This window comes from Archocentrus centrarchus, chromosome 2 (genome assembly GCF_007364275.1).
Source record: "Archocentrus centrarchus isolate MPI-CPG fArcCen1 chromosome 2, fArcCen1, whole genome shotgun sequence".
In the NCBI taxonomy this organism is placed as follows: Eukaryota; Metazoa; Chordata; class Actinopteri; order Cichliformes; family Cichlidae; genus Archocentrus; species Archocentrus centrarchus.
Window position 1 is genome coordinate 13,056,742 of NC_044347.1, and position 15,550 is coordinate 13,072,291.

Sequence of the window (15,550 nt, forward strand, 5' to 3'; positions counted from 1 at the left end):
TTTTATTCTCTATGTGGTCAAAGTTTGTCAAAATCTATTTTTGCCTCAAGGAGTAAGCTATATTAAAAATATATACACATTTGAATGCATCTGAAAACTCAAAGTGTGAAGGTTGACTTAATTTCCTCTCCTCACCTGACTAACATCCTCTTTATGTGCCATTCAGGTCGTTTTATGTCTCTGGATATTGTTGTTTACCTCACGCAAGATATAAAACAAAATCTTAAAAAAAAAAATAAGTGCTACTCTATGGAAAATAAAAGCTTTTGTATCTGTGAGACCTTAAATAAATCTTTTTGTGTTTAAGTGCTGCAAACACCCCATGTGAGCTCTGACTTTTTCTACTTTCTCATCCTTCACTATGGCCAATTTAGTTTTTTGCAGCAATTGTAGCTGTTATAATCAACAGAACTGGATGGAGGGTTTACGCCACTTCTACTCATTAAAAACAAAGTCTGCTAGCATAACCTCTGGTTAAATTACATTTTACACTCTTCACTAGAAGCAACTACCCAGTAACTGATGTCTGTACCACTTATTTTCAGGCAAGACATTTTAAAGTGTCTAACCAGAATTTTTATTCAAACCCCACTCTCTGGACCTCCGTAGAGGGCACCTGTGCCCCATTTTTAATCAAATCTTAAATGTTCCTTTCAGTTGCAATTTCTAAGTCTGCAGCCTCATTGAAAGTAAACAGACAATTCACTTTATTATTGTAGTTTTATTTGGAATCAGAACATTGCTGGCTGGAATGTGCAAAATTGAATGTACAAGTCCAGTATTGCTTTGTAAACACCTGGAGCCACAGCAATCAACAGATGGACGTCCCAGCAGCCTAATACTCCTCGCCTTCATCCTCCTCTCCGACGCTGTCAGTTCCCACCTCCTCGTAATCCTTCTCCAGGGCAGCCATGTCCTCTCTGGCCTCTGAGAACTCTCCCTCCTCCATCCCCTCTCCCACATACCAGTGGACGAAGGCCCTCTTGGCGTACATCAGGTCAAACTTGTGGTCGAGTCGAGCCCAGGCCTCGGCAATGGCGGTGGTGTTGCTCAACATGCACACGGCCCTCTGCACCTTGGCCAGATCTCCTCCAGGAACCACAGTGGGGGGCTGGTAGTTGATGCCCACCTTGAAGCCTGTAGGACACCAGTCCACAAACTGGATGGAGCGCTTGGTTTTGATTGTAGCGATGGCTGAATTCACATCTTTGGGCACCACGTCACCACGGTAAAGGAGGCAGCACGCCATATACTTCCCATGGCGAGGGTCACACTTCACCATCTGATTGGCTGGCTCAAAGCAGGCGTTTGTGATGTCAGCCACTGAGAGCTGCTCGTGATAGGCCTTCTCTGCTGAGATAACGGGGGCGTAGGTGGCCAGAGGGAAGTGGATACGAGGGTAGGGCACCAGGTTGGTCTGGAACTCTGTCAGGTCCACATTCAAGGCTCCGTCAAAGCGAAGGGAGGCAGTGATGGAGGAGACGATCTGTCCGATCAGCCTGTTGAGGTTGGTGTAGGTGGGGCGCTCGATGTCCAGGTTCCTGCGGCAGATGTCGTAGATGGCCTCGTTGTCCACCATGAAGGCGCAGTCGGAGTGCTCCAGGGTGGTGTGGGTCGTCAGGATGGAGTTGTAGGGCTCCACCACAGCTGTGGACACCTGAGGAGCTGGGTAAACCGCAAACTCCAGCTTGGACTTCTTGCCGTAGTCGACAGAGAGACGCTCCATGAGCAGAGAGGTGAAGCCAGAGCCGGTTCCACCTCCAAAGGAGTGGAAGATGAGGAAACCCTGCAGCCCTGTGCACTGGTCAGCCTGGAAACAGAAGTGTTTGATTGCTTAACTCTCAAACATCAGTCTTATAAAAGCTTGAGCCCCACCATCTTCTAAGAATTTGTGCTCACCAGTTTGCGAGTCCTGTCAAGAACCAGGTCAATGATCTCTTTACCGACTGTGTAGTGACCACGGGCGTAGTTGTTGGCGGCGTCTTCCTTTCCCGTGATGAGCTGCTCAGGGTGGAAGAGCTGCCTGTAGGTTCCTGTACGGACTTCATCTGAGGAACAAAATGGACTTAGTGATGATTCTCTTAAACTAGGCATTCCTATTGTATCCAAAACTGCAAAAGCTAATGCCATGTGCAATATAACTCACTTATCTTCCAATTTTCAGAATAAAATCACAATTAAGCAAATTTTAGACTGCATTTATTTAGAGGTTCTGAAATAGCTGCTTTTGTTCAAAAACATAACAGTTCAAGGGACCTGTCAGGATGAAGTTCTTGGTGACTGGGGCTATGTAGACATTTATCTACATACCCCTATTACAATAAAGTGCCTCCAAGACACTTATAAAAACTCAGATTTACTTACTGAAAATTATTTTGCCTTTAGTGTCTCTTATACCCCCAGTATCAACAGTGAGCCGCTAACTAGCTAGAAACAGTCCACTAATTACAAAAACTCCATCTAAGGACAACAAACTAACACTGACATGGCTTCATACAGGATTTGGTATCAAGCAGTTTGTCTGCATTAATAGGTAAGCTAAGACTGGTAGCATTAGTCAAGAGAAAACCAGTTTGGTAGAGTAAACCATGCCTGGTCATACAGGAATTTGACTGTTGGGGACGCTACAAGAAACAGCAGGCCATTCGACTGATGTACAGATAGTCCCTGAGAACCACAGTGAAACATTCCTCACAAATCTAATGAACGCAAAGTGGTTAAAGTTATCCAGAGCTCAGAGCCAGTCACAAGCCTGCAGCAGTAAAAAGATCAAATTATGGTGAGGAGAGAAAAAGGCAGAAGTCTGTTACCTGGTGAAGCTATAAACATCTTGGAAAATGATGCAAGTACCTGACATTTGTTTTATGCTATAAATCTGCCACACCTGTTTGTTTGCTAAGGTAAAAATGTCAGGTGAAGGTGGGTGCACAGCAGCTCCTTCTCAGTTCAGTATCTGTACCTGTATAGCAGCAGAGCACTTTATTCAGTTATTCCAGTTTATTATGAAAAATGTTTTGCATTAACATTAAATTGCTATTGTGCATCTCAAATTATATGATATGTCAAGATTTGCCAGTTCATCCAAACTCAACCTGGGCTGATTCATGTTATAACCTACCATCACCAGATTTGTGCACCTTAACCACATTACAGCTATGGAGAACTGTTCAACCCTCGCATTTGCTCTTGAGTCCTATGTGGGGTAACTACAACATGACTTAAGCTTTCCTCATATTACACAACTTAAAAAAAAAAAAAAAAAAAAAAAAAAATACAAATGGACCGGGCTGCTTGCATATTTAGAAATATTTACCGATCACAGTTGGCTCCAGGTCTACAAAGATGGCTCTGGGAACATGCTTCCCAGCTCCAGTCTCACTGAAGAAGGTGTTGAAGGAGTCATCTCCTCCTCCAATGGTCTTGTCACTGGGCATCTGACCGTCCGGCTGAATGCCGTGCTCCAGGCAGTACAGCTCCCAGCATGCATTGCCCATCTGGGCACCAGCCTGGCCAACGTGCATTGAAATACACTCGCGCTGTGGAAGAGCAGCAGAACAGATCAGTTGGCTGGGCTCTTGTTTTGCATTAACAATGTTTATCTTTGAGCCAGCTCTATTAAGGAAGTCTACAAATTACTGACAACCATTTAAACATTTTTGGAAACCAGGGCCATTTAATTATGTATGCAGCCATTTTCTGCAATCAAGATTTCAAAAAAAAAAAAAAAAAAAATCCACAGACTGGAGGAATTTTATTTTTATACACCAGAAACTTTTATAAGTTACATTTTCTTTATTTCAGCTTTTTGAGGAGCATTGTTTGTCAAGTGTGCCTAAAGTTAACAATCACTTTGCAGCTTCTGAACTCTTCAGTGCAGTGTCAGGACATGGCAGAACATCTGCGTGGTGTGCTTTTTACCCTCAAGCGATGCTTTCTGCATGCCTGATAAAGTCCGGCATGATAGGTGACCCCTCCCAGAAGCAGATCAGTAAAAATTTACCCTGCAGGGAGGCGAGTTTGCAAAAATCTATGCAGACCGGAAGCAGCTCTGCTCCCTGCCCCCACCTCTGTAACGTTCACGGACAGGGCGTTATCTGATGGCGCCAGTTAAAAAAAAAAAAAAAAACCCCTGTCAAGTTTCAGTTTCAGCACAGTCGCTCGCAGGAAGACACGCCACGTGTGCACACGATCTTTGCAAGCCATTTTTATTCCTTTTGTCATTGTTAACTCGCGGGACTGTTTCAGTGTTTTAACTTCGATTTTTACTTGTAACTGCGCCAGTGCTTTGGCCTCCTTACACGTCACATAACAGTAACTGCGCACATGCGTACACAAAACTGGAAAATATTTAAAAAATAAATTTAAACTTATTTTTGGCTGTTTTAAAACTACATAAACCCATTAATTTCATTAATACAAAACGTTTACAGGAATCTCGGCTGATCTCGGCTGTTTATTTGAACAGCAGCCATTGTGTTTTATAAATAGCAAATAAACGTTATCGCTGGGCGTATATATATATATATACATACACACACTTATCTTATTTATTGAGTTTTAGACTTATTTTTTAAAAAAACTCACCATTTTTGTGTCGTTTTCTCCTTCTTGCCGACGTTGAAGAATCGGTTGCTGAAGGCAGGACTGAGGGACGGAAGACCAGCCGGTCGTATTTATTCGTTTTGAGGGGGCGTGGCGTAGCGAACGTTTGAATTTCCTGTTGGCGGGAGCGAACGTTGGGCGGTGCTGCCATAGACATATATACGTATATATGTCTGCTTCAAATACTGTCCGACATTTTCAGTCACCAAGAATACCCCCCCGCCCTTTTTTTTTTTTTTTTTTTTTTTTTGCTTTTAGATAACCCCATTAAACAAGTTAGATGTTAGAACGACAATAATAAATTTATTTAAATAGTACCTTTTTAAATAGAGTTTACAAAGTGATTTGACACACAAGTGAAAGCAGGATTTCAAAGTCATAAGCAGGACATTAAGGGCCAGAAATAAAACACAATCAAGTTAGTGAAAAATTATGACAGAGGAAAAGATTGCATGGAAAAACAGCAATTATAACAAGAAAATAAAAGAAACTGATGCATGTGCAGCTAATGACAATAAGGACAGTAACATGACACAACTGTTTTTATAAGTGACATGAAGGAAGGTTGTTGCAAAGCTGAGAGGTCAAGATGACCAAAGCAAAAACTTAAAATCAATGGAGAGACCTGCAGAAGCAGCATTTAGCCCGTGGGTGTTTTGAGAAATCACAAATAATAAATGGTCTGGTTCTTATAAAAATGCTTTTCTACTCAACTGAGCACTCAAAGTGCTTTCTTATTTCAAGCCTAATGCACAAAAATATTCATGTTCATGTTTTTTTCCCTCCACCTGAGCACTTTTATGTTACTGTTCACACAATGTAAGCATCTGGGATAACTCAGGGTTCAGTGTCATGCCCAAACATACCTCAAAATGCAGGCTGGAGTAGCCAGGGATTGAACCACTAACTTTTCAATTAGTAGACAACCCATTCTACTTGTTGAGCCACAGCTACACCATATGCTGCTCTTTACCTTTTAATTACCCCCATTTTCCCAAGCAGGGTAAGCAGGTCTAATCCTTTTTTTTTTTTTTTTTTTTTTTTTTTTGTTATGTAACATTCAAATATTCAGGGTTTATATCAGCAGCAAGTGAAGCTTGAACTGCACAACATGATTAGACACTGACAACAAAGTATGCCAACGGAAAGACATGTCAGTTTAATATTTCAAGACAAAGACACATGGGACTGGTGATCTCTTGACACTGAAAACAGAGGATTGTAGAGTGGAGATTAGGGATTAAGAATATTACGTAACAGAGAAAATGTCACAATTACTGCCAAATTTTAAAGGTTTATGAGTACTAGTTTAATTTTTACAGAATTCAAGCAGCAACAAAGGGCTTTAGTGTGCTACAAGCAAAGCTTTTGTCAGATTGTCTAAAACCTACAGCTGCAGCTCAGTTTGTTAAAACAAACTTAGATCTGATGGAAGTCCTGTCAACATTAGTTTTCTTTGTTTAATTTAAATTCAATACTCCTCCCCCTCTTCCTCTCCTTCATCGCCGATGCTGTCAGTTCCCACCTCCTCGTAATCTTTCTCCAGGGCAGCCATGTCCTCTCTGGCCTCTGAGAACTCTCCCTCCTCCATCCCCTCTCCCACATACCAGTGGACGAAGGCCCTCTTGGCGTACATCAGGTCAAACTTGTGGTCGAGTCGAGCCCAGGCCTCGGCGATGGCGGTGGTGTTGCTCAACATGCACACGGCCCTCTGCACCTTGGCCAGATCTCCTCCAGGAACCACAGTGGGGGGCTGGTAGTTGATGCCCACCTTGAAGCCTGTAGGACACCAGTCCACAAACTGGATGGTGCGCTTTGTTTTGATGGTGGCGATGGCAGCATTCACATCTTTGGGCACAACGTCACCGCGGTACAGGAGACAGCACGCCATATACTTCCCATGGCGAGGGTCACACTTCACCATCTGATTGGCCGGCTCAAAGCAGGCGTTGGTGATCTCAGCCACTGAGAGCTGCTCATGATAGGCCTTCTCTGCCGAGATAACAGGGGCGTAGGTGGCCAGAGGGAAGTGGATACGAGGGTAGGGGACCAGGTTGGTCTGGAACTCTGTCAGGTCCACATTCAAGGCCCCATCAAAGCGAAGGGAAGCGGTGATGGAGGAAACGATCTGTCCGATCAGCCTGTTGAGGTTGGTGTAGGTGGGACGCTCGATGTCCAGGTTCCTGCGGCAGATATCGTAGATGGCCTCATTGTCCACCATGAAGGCGCAGTCGGAGTGCTCCAGGGTGGTGTGGGTGGTCAGGATGGAGTTGTAGGGCTCCACCACAGCTGTGGACACCTGAGGAGCTGGATAGATGGCGAACTCCAGCTTGGACTTCTTGCCATAGTCGACAGAGAGACGCTCCATGAGCAGAGAGGTGAAGCCAGAGCCGGTTCCACCTCCAAAGGAGTGGAAGATGAGGAAACCCTGCAGCCCTGTGCACTGGTCAGCCTGCAGGTAGAAAACGAATCTTTCCATTGTAACTGATTACATTCTAAAAATAGACTTATGACACCACTGGAGGTAAACTCACCAATTTCCGAATTCTGTCAAGAACCAGGTCAATAATCTCCTTGCCAATAGTGTAGTGACCTCGGGCGTAGTTGTTGGCTGCATCTTCCTTTCCAGTGATGAGCTGCTCAGGATGGAAGAGCTGCCTGTAGGTTCCTGTACGCACTTCATCTGTAAATGGAAGACACTGAGCCTATAATCAAAATTTTTAAATATTTAACACTTAATCGATCAATCTGGAGTTATTACTGCACTCATACCAATGACTGTTGGTTCCAGGTCCACAAAAACAGCTCTGGGAACATGCTTCCCAGCTCCAGTCTCACTAAAGAACGTGTTGAAGGAGTCATCCCCTCCTCCAATAGTCTTATCACTGGGCATCTGACCATCTGGCTGGATGCCATGCTCCAGGCAGTACAGCTCCCAGCATGCATTGCCTATCTGGGCCCCAGCTTGGCCAACGTGGACAGAGATACACTCACGCTGCAAGAAAAAGTGGTTCAAATGTCAAAAAATTCCTGACCTAAAGCTAAGTTTTGTTTTTTGTTTTTCATTTGTCACAAATTGTCTGTCCAGCTTTAATGCCTAACCTGAAGAGATTATTCAAGTGAGAAAAAAGAACCCAAAGGAAGACACAAACATTGGTTGCATTTAGAGGGCCTGTCCTGTCTCCCTACCCGCTGCCCCAACCGGTTGCGGCAGATGGCTGCCCTCCCTGAGCCTGGTTCTGCTGGAGGTTTCTTCCTGTTAAAAGAGAGTTTTTCCTTCCCACTGTTGCTAAGTGCTTGCTCATAGGGGTCGTTTTGATTGTTGGGTTTTCTCTGTAATTTTGTATGGTCTTTACCTTACAAACAGTTGCCTCAAGGCAATTTATATAAAGCGCCTTGAGGCGACTGTTTGTTGTGATTTGGTGGTATATAAATAAAATGTAATTTAATTTAATTTAATCAATAAAGGCACTTTCATTGCTAATGTAGAGAACACAAAGAGCTGTACAATGATGGCAAGGAAAACATCTCAAATGGACAAAAAGATCAATCCAAGAACACAGAAAGTCAGCAACAGAAAACAAGAAGCACACAATAAAAATTACCTGACAATGACTAGAGGGCATGTGTACAGACTAAATGCCAGCATTATTAGAGTTTTGTATTTATTCGCATTTATTGCTGTTGTTTTAATTTAGTTTATTTTGAGCTAGTTTTCAGAAAGTGTTTTTCTTATTTCAGTGTAGTTTTCATTATTTTAAAATGTTTAGCTTCCGTGTTGGTTTTGGCATTCTTGAGTTGGGGTGGGGATTTAATAAGTTTAGAATGGGTGTTAAAATAAACCACTTTGTGAAGATAGTGAATACTGTCATGTACATGTACATCCCAGTGTCAGTGCGGGAGTTGTTGACAAATTTGACCAAATTTGAAACTAAAGATTAAAACTAAAGACATTTCATTTCATTCGGATACCATTTTGTTTAGTTTTGTAAGTAGAAAATATAATTTTAGTCTGTTTTAGTTTCAGTTTATTTTTTAGTTTTATTTTAGATACCTAAAATGAAGAGGTGAATTTAATCAGACACTTAACTAAGGTGGGACTAGAACAAAGGAAGGAAGTCAAAAGACAGAAAAACACATGAGAGTCTAACTTTCAAAATAAACCAGGAAGTAAATTGAAAGAGGGATGAAATGCACTGGTCAGCCTGCAGGTGGAAAATGAATCTTTTCATTGTAACTGATTACACTGAGATGCAGACAAAGGGGGGCAGTACAAGAGGCACTTAGAAAAGGAAAGCACTCCAAGAAAGAGAAAAAAAAATAATAAAAAGATTATTACAAACCATTGTATAACATACAATGACCCCCTGAGACATTTATTTTTCTCATAAATCATACAAAGTGTTTCTTTCAAGGAACTTAAACATAAAATGAAAAAAGTCTCACCATGTTTTTATAGCTTGAAGCAGTCCCTCGTTCACCTGAGAGGAGTGGCTGGGGATGTTGTGTGTGAGATGCGAGTGCAGGAAGATGCTTTATAGCCGAGCATCGCCAAGCAACAGCCTGCAATGTTGTGGTAACTGGAGAAGCTGAAGAAGCAAACACCAGCTCCTTTAATAACAAATGAGAAGACAGAACACACAAAAGAAAAGCCACTGCACAGACACAAAGAAGTATGGCTGTTGTTATACACATAAGTAACCATCAACAGTGAAATATATGAAATATGAGCCATAACTGGTTCACCTCGGCTTGGTTTTCATGTTAGATTTAAGATGTGTCAGCCGTTTTCTCTGTGCAGTGCACACATAGTAGTTCAAATCTGATCCAAACATTTCTTTGGTGATGGATCAAACTCATAAGTCTGTAATTAAAAACTGTTTATGTGCATCAAGGTATCACTTCTCTAATGAAATACTGCGCAAACTAAAAGCTTGGCTGTGTTAACGTGACACACTGGGAGCATAGGTTTTCTAATCTTGCAAAGGAGTAACCGATGCCTCCCCAGAGTGAATGAATAGGCTTTTGTTACAGCTCACCATTGCATCACCAATTTTAGTTGAGATTCATTTGCAATGCAAAGGCAGCCCATTGCCTGGGGAGAATATTAGAACACGGGTCCCTGAAAGCCAGGTGACATCTGAGATGACTGTTTCTATTCCAGCAGGTCTCAGTTCAGAGCTTTGATGTATGTACGTGAGAGAAAGAAAAAGGTAGCATGGTGGTAGCATTGAGTTAGTCAGACAAATGCAATACTTAAAGCAAGAGATTAACAAAGGATCATGTTTTTCCAAGGAATTTCCCTCAAAAGATTAACCTCTTGATGTCCACCACGCCACCAGTGACCTGTTTGTGGTAGGGGTTTGGTTAGGTTTACTTACCCAAATGGAAATCTTATCCCAGAAGGCCAGAATATATGTAAAACTTGAAAAGTAACAGCTTCTACTTTCTGAAACTATGCAGTCCAACCCTATCATAAGAGGATTGCTGGCAACCTGGCGGAGGGTAAGAGGTTAGGTTTATTAGGTGACGGAGCTTCTATACGGATGTGGGTTAACTTAAGTGCTTTAGAAAGTTGGTAACCTAAATTAATTTCAGAAGCACTGCTCTACAGTGAAGATCTAGTGTCCAGTAATGCTGTTTCAGAAACCTGTTCTTCCTGAAAAGAGAGAAACTCCTGAGGGGATGTTCTGTGTGTAAACCTTGTGTGCCATTACATGTGTACTCTATTATTGGAGTTTAAATGGCTGTTAAATATTTCACCTCTGCATCTGAAGGTAACCCTAGAGATGTAATGACAAACCGCCATGCAAGGTTTGCCAGAACATGCACACACATAGTTTCCCTGGTTACTGTTTTCTCAGGTTTTGTTTGCTTTTAGGTGTCAGCTGACGACAACAGATGAGGTACTGTAGTTTAACAGCAAGCGTGTTCATTGCTGGAGTACACACAGAGCTAGGGGGGGGGGGACAGAAGAAGAAACTGGGCCTGTTATTGTTAAAATGCACAGACAGACAAATGCTTTGCTCTACTGCTTTATTTTTTCACACAGTATTTTATATATATATATATATATATATATATATATATATATATATATATATATATATATATAGTAAGATCAACACAATTAACAATATTGCTCACTGCTGAAATACAGTGATAGTTATAAACCTCAATACTCCTCCCCCTCTTCCTCTCCTTCATCGCCGATGCTGTCAGTTCCCACCTCCTCGTAATCCTTCTCCAGGGCAGCCATGTCCTCTCTGGCCTCTGAGAACTCTCCCTCCTCCATCCCCTCTCCCACATACCAGTGGACGAAGGCCCTCTTGGCGTACATCAGGTCAAACTTGTGGTCAAGTCGAGCCCAGGCCTCGGCGATGGCGGTGGTGTTGCTCAACATGCACATGGCCCTCTGCACCTTGGCCAGATCTCCTCCAGGAACCACAGTGGGGGGCTGGTAGTTGATGCCCACCTTGAAGCCTGTAGGACACCAGTCCACAAACTGGATGGTGCGCTTGGTTTTGATGGTGGCGATGGCGGCGTTCACTTCTTTGGGCACCACGTCACCACGGTACAGGAGACAGCACGCCATATACTTCCCATGGCGAGGGTCACACTTCACCATCTGATTGGCTGGCTCAAAGCAGGCGTTTGTGATCTCGGCTACAGTGAGCTGCTCATGATAGGCCTTCTCTGCTGAGATAACAGGGGCGTAGGTGACCAGAGGGAAGTGGATACGAGGGTAGGGCACCAGGTTGGTCTGGAACTCTGTCAGGTCAACGTTCAAGGCTCCATCAAAGCGAAGGGAAGCGGTGATGGAGGAAACGATCTGTCCGATCAGCCTGTTGAGGTTGGTGTAGGTGGGACGCTCGATGTCCAGGTTCCTGCGGCAGATGTCGTAGATGGCCTCGTTGTCCACCATGAAGGCGCAGTCGGAGTGCTCCAGGGTGGTGTGGGTGGTCAGGATGGAGTTGTAGGGCTCCACCACAGCTGTGGACACCTGAGGGGCTGGGTAAACCGCAAACTCCAGCTTGGACTTCTTGCCGTAGTCGACAGAGAGACGCTCCATGAGCAGAGAGGTGAAGCCAGAGCCGGTTCCACCTCCAAAGGAGTGGAAGATGAGGAAACCCTGCAGCCCTGTGCACTGGTCAGCCTGCAGGTGGAAAACGAATCTTTCCATTGTAACTGATTACATTCTAAAAATAGACTTATGACACCACTGGAGGTAAACTCACCAATTTCCGAATTCTGTCAAGAACCAGGTCAATAATCTCCTTGCCAATAGTGTAGTGACCTCGGGCGTAGTTGTTGGCTGCATCTTCCTTTCCAGTGATGAGCTGCTCAGGATGGAAGAGCTGCCTGTAGGTTCCTGTACGCACTTCATCTGTAATCACCAAAAAAAATAATAGTGTAACTAGCTCTTTTCATATCCTGTTTGATACAAATAGAAATTTACATCAGAATGTAATGATTTCACCAATGACAGTTGGTTCCAGGTCTACAAAAACAGCTCTGGGAACATGTTTCCCAGCTCCAGTCTCACTGAAGAAGGTGTTGAAGGAGTCGTCTCCTCCTCCGATGGTCTTGTCGCTGGGCATCTGACCATCAGGCTGGATGCCGTGCTCCAGGCAGTACAGCTCCCAGCATGCGTTTCCCATCTGCACGCCGGCCTGGCCGACGTGAACAGAGACGCACTCCCGCTGGGAAGCACAGGCAACATTAGTGTCTCAAAAATTCTTGTGGAATCTAATACACAGCACCAAGGCATCTTGGAAAGTGCACATTACAGAGTGGGTTAAGCACCACAGAAACTTACCATGGTTCTGAATCCCTGCGGCTGACACTGAGGATCTGCCGGCAAAATCTGCTCTCTCTGAAGTACTTATAGCTTCTCCAAACTCTATAGTAACAGGTCTTGTTGTTGACAAATGGGGGTTGACTGAGTTTAGCAGAGGGCAAAAGCATTGTGCAGACACGGCTGGCCACACATCAATGACTCTTTTTCCTGTGGAAAGATAATGTATAACCCTGGACCCATACAACAAGAACATGAAATTCATTTAACTCACAGGCACCTAAGCAAATAGCAGACTGAGGTTAATAAGCTCAAAGCTCTGAGGGGGGGCTGAAAGCTCCATGGAGCTCTGCAATGCGTGAGTGAGTCAAGGAAATGCCACACTCCCAAATATTTATAAACAGGATATTTCTAAAAGCCACCTCACAGCCTGTTTGCACATGTTAGGCTTGTAAATTGATAAGAGATAACTGATAAGAGAAATGTTTAGGAGCAGCTCTGTTTTATGATGTAAGTGGTTAGTTTGAACAAGATATTTAACAAATTATGTCTTTCAGTGCTAAGCACTATATAGGGGATTGGCGTTTTTATTTTTAATAAGCTTTATTCAGTTAAACACGTGAAACATGTCCTAATTGTTTTAAGGGTTGGGCTTTGGATAGCTCATTTAGGCAAACACAGGAACACAGAGAAGGCAACATTAACAAACAGAGAAAATACTACAGTATATGGTCACTGGTCACTTTATTAGGCACACCTTGCTAGTGCTGGGTTGGACCTCCTTTTGCCTTCAGAGCCTCATGGCACAGATTCAACAGGTTCCTGGTAATATTCCATTTGGTCCATGTTGACACGACAGCATCACACAGTTGTTTGTTGGCAGGAAACAATCCAATCTTCTATTGTTCAATTTTGGTCATTTTGAATTGTAGCCTCAATTTCCTGTTCTTAGCTTACAGGAGTGGCACCTGGTTTGGTGTGTTGTGAATTCAGAGATTCTCTTCTGCATTTCTTGGTTGTAACAAGTGGTTATTTGAGTTACTGTCCTCTGACATCAACAAAGCATTTTTTCCCAGGGAACTGCTGCTCACTGGGTATTTTTTCTTTTTCAAACCATTCTCTGTAAACCCTAGAGATGGTTGTGCACGAAAATCCCAGCAGATCAGCAGTTTCTGAAATACCCAGACCAGCCTGTCAGGCACCAACAAACACGTCACATTCAAAGCAGCTCGTCCTGACCATGTCAGCATGCCTAAATGCACTGACTTGCTGCCAAGTGATCGGCTGATTAGATATGTGCATTAATGAGTAGGTGAACAGGTGTACGTGGTAAGATGAAACCCAAGCTTAAATAAGTTCACTGAGTCTCCAAAACTCAAAAGCAACACAAAAACATAGGGCTGTAACACAAGTTCATAAGTGCTTCCTTCCTTCCTGTGTTTGCATTTATTTTTGGAACATCAGAAATCAGTAGATACTGTTTTAAAATGTGACTGAGATGTAAAATATGAAGTCTGAAGGATTGTTCCTCATAATTTTCATTGTGTGAATTGAAGCCAGTGGATGAGTGGAATGCACAGTTATCTACAAATCATGTTGTAAAACCTGAGGTGTCCTTTAGATATACGATTACCTTCAGAGCTGAACTAAAACATGTGAAATTTAGAATGCTTGAAATCTCACTGAATCCTTATCTTATAACAAGACCTCCAAAGCCACACTGCCACACTACTGTTTGATCCACTGTTTGGAAAGAGGACGTATCCCACCCCCATAACCTCGTCACCCACCCCCCTCCTCTGAATGAGACCCGGCCAGCCTCCTTTGTTGTGTTTTCCACATGGTTGGACGTCCTGTTGTTGCAGTAACGACAAAGGTCACTGTGCTGGAATGAAGCTGGCTTGATGTATAGTTTGCTGCCAAGGTAGCTCATACAAAAACATAAATGAACAAAGCTGAGGAGAAAAATGTGACATAAAATTATTATCCTTTATTTTATAGCACCTCAATAAACAGGGTCCATTTGTTAAACAGGAACGCTTACACATACTCATTATGGCCAATATCTGGCTTTTAATGATGTATTTGAAGTCTTATTTTCCTGGGGATGAGCGGTTTTAAACATGTCTTGAGAACTAATAAAATAAAATAAAATAAAATAATCAAGAATTTGTTTCTCTTTCACTCCTCAAACTTCTGATAAACTTTCCACCAAAGGGCATTTTCTTTGCCCGTGTGGCAGATGAAAACTTCAACTGAGCGTGGCTTCCTTTGTGGATGGCAGCCTCTCCATCCTAGGGATGTTCCAGCCTTCAGGGCAGACTGGTGCCTCATAGGAACCGGGCTGGTTTCCTAAAGGGCTTGTAAAATAGTTTGAACTGATGATACTGGAATATCTATTTCTTTATGAATGACTTCAAGAGGCATGTCTGACTTTTGTAAAAGTACAACCTTCTGCTCAGGACCAGACTTACCACTGTACACTGTTCAGTCCAAATGGTTCTATCAAACAAACTTTTTTATGTTGGCACAGAGAAGCTACCAGCCGTAGCAGAAAGTTAACAGGACAATCTAAAGATTGCACGCATATTAAACAGATTAAAACATGTGCGCCAAATTCAATCCTTAGTTACACTCTAACATGTAAAAAGAGCAGTTTGCAAAAATGTCTGAAAGCTCATCATTGCCAAAACCTACACAAACATGCCTGTACTGTAGTGCTGCAAAACCTTTAACAAAGGCAGACCTGAGAAACTAAAACCTGACCACACTGCCACCTGGTGTTGCTTAAAGAAACAACCACAGATTTTGAGAAAACGCTTCGACAGCCTGTATGAGGATTTCCCCCAGAAGAAAATAACCAGGATTCTAATTAAAATGCATTTAAGCAGCCTATTTTTTTTTTTTTTTTTTTTTTTAGTAGGATGCCTTTTACCCATGTGTAAAAAACATTTTTTTAACTGGTCAAATTGCCATACCACTGCTATTAATAAGAAAATGCAGAACTCTGTCAAATAAAAAAATTACCATTTGTTTGAGAGTGACATTCACAATACATTTGACATGAAATACTAAATGGGGTGCACAAAAACTTTCATTTTGAAAGGCCTTCTTTGAATTACTACCACTTATGGGTGCTGATGTCAGTGC

The 15,550-nt window shown here is 42.8% G+C and overlaps 2 protein-coding genes across 4 annotated transcripts; both read right to left on the reverse strand.

Moving 5' to 3' along the window:
• Positions 1 to 701: 701 nt before the first annotated feature.
• LOC115799131 (tubulin alpha-1A chain-like) lies at positions 702 to 12,498 on the reverse strand. 3 transcript variants are annotated; one of them, XM_030756155.1, is made up of 5 exons: positions 12,422 to 12,498; positions 12,083 to 12,305; positions 11,841 to 11,989; positions 10,832 to 11,758; positions 702 to 883 (listed from the first exon to the last, which is right to left on the reverse strand). In XM_030756155.1, the coding sequence occupies exons 1-5, from the start codon at positions 12,422 to 12,424 to the stop codon at positions 836 to 838; spliced, it is 1,350 nt and encodes a 449-aa protein (XP_030612015.1). In that variant the 5' UTR covers positions 12,425 to 12,498; the 3' UTR covers positions 702 to 835. The 3 variants fall into 3 exon arrangements, with proteins under 3 accessions (XP_030612015.1, XP_030612006.1, XP_030611996.1); XM_030756146.1 differs by lacking the exons at positions 10,832 to 11,758; positions 11,841 to 11,989; positions 12,083 to 12,305; positions 12,422 to 12,498 and adding exons at positions 1,900 to 2,048; positions 3,314 to 3,536; positions 4,585 to 4,707 and having other exon boundaries at positions 702 to 1,810; XM_030756136.1 differs by lacking the exon at positions 702 to 883 and having other exon boundaries at positions 10,778 to 11,758.
• Positions 5,768 to 9,175, reverse strand: LOC115799146 (tubulin alpha-1A chain-like). The gene is made up of 4 exons (XM_030756161.1): positions 9,049 to 9,175; positions 7,375 to 7,597; positions 7,137 to 7,285; positions 5,768 to 7,054 (listed from the first exon to the last, which is right to left on the reverse strand). The coding sequence occupies exons 1-4, from the start codon at positions 9,049 to 9,051 to the stop codon at positions 6,074 to 6,076; spliced, it is 1,356 nt and encodes a 451-aa protein (XP_030612021.1). The 5' UTR covers positions 9,052 to 9,175; the 3' UTR covers positions 5,768 to 6,073.
• Positions 12,499 to 15,550: the final 3,052 nt, after the last annotated feature.

What these genes read in the sequence shown, in the direction of transcription:
- LOC115799146 (XM_030756161.1), bottom strand. An exon ending in CCTGGAACCAACAGTCATTG is followed by an intron (nt 7,286 to 7,374) that starts GTATGAGTGCAG and finishes TTCCATTTACAG; the next exon opens with ATGAAGTGCGTACAGGAACC. An exon ending in TTGACAGAATTCGGAAATTG is followed by an intron (nt 7,055 to 7,136) that starts GTGAGTTTACCT and finishes TTCTACCTGCAG; the next exon opens with GCTGACCAGTGCACAGGGCT.
- LOC115799131 (XM_030756136.1), bottom strand. An exon ending in CCTGGAACCAACTGTCATTG is followed by an intron (nt 11,990 to 12,082) that starts GTGAAATCATTA and finishes TGGTGATTACAG; the next exon opens with ATGAAGTGCGTACAGGAACC. An exon ending in TTGACAGAATTCGGAAATTG is followed by an intron (nt 11,759 to 11,840) that starts GTGAGTTTACCT and finishes TTCCACCTGCAG; the next exon opens with GCTGACCAGTGCACAGGGCT.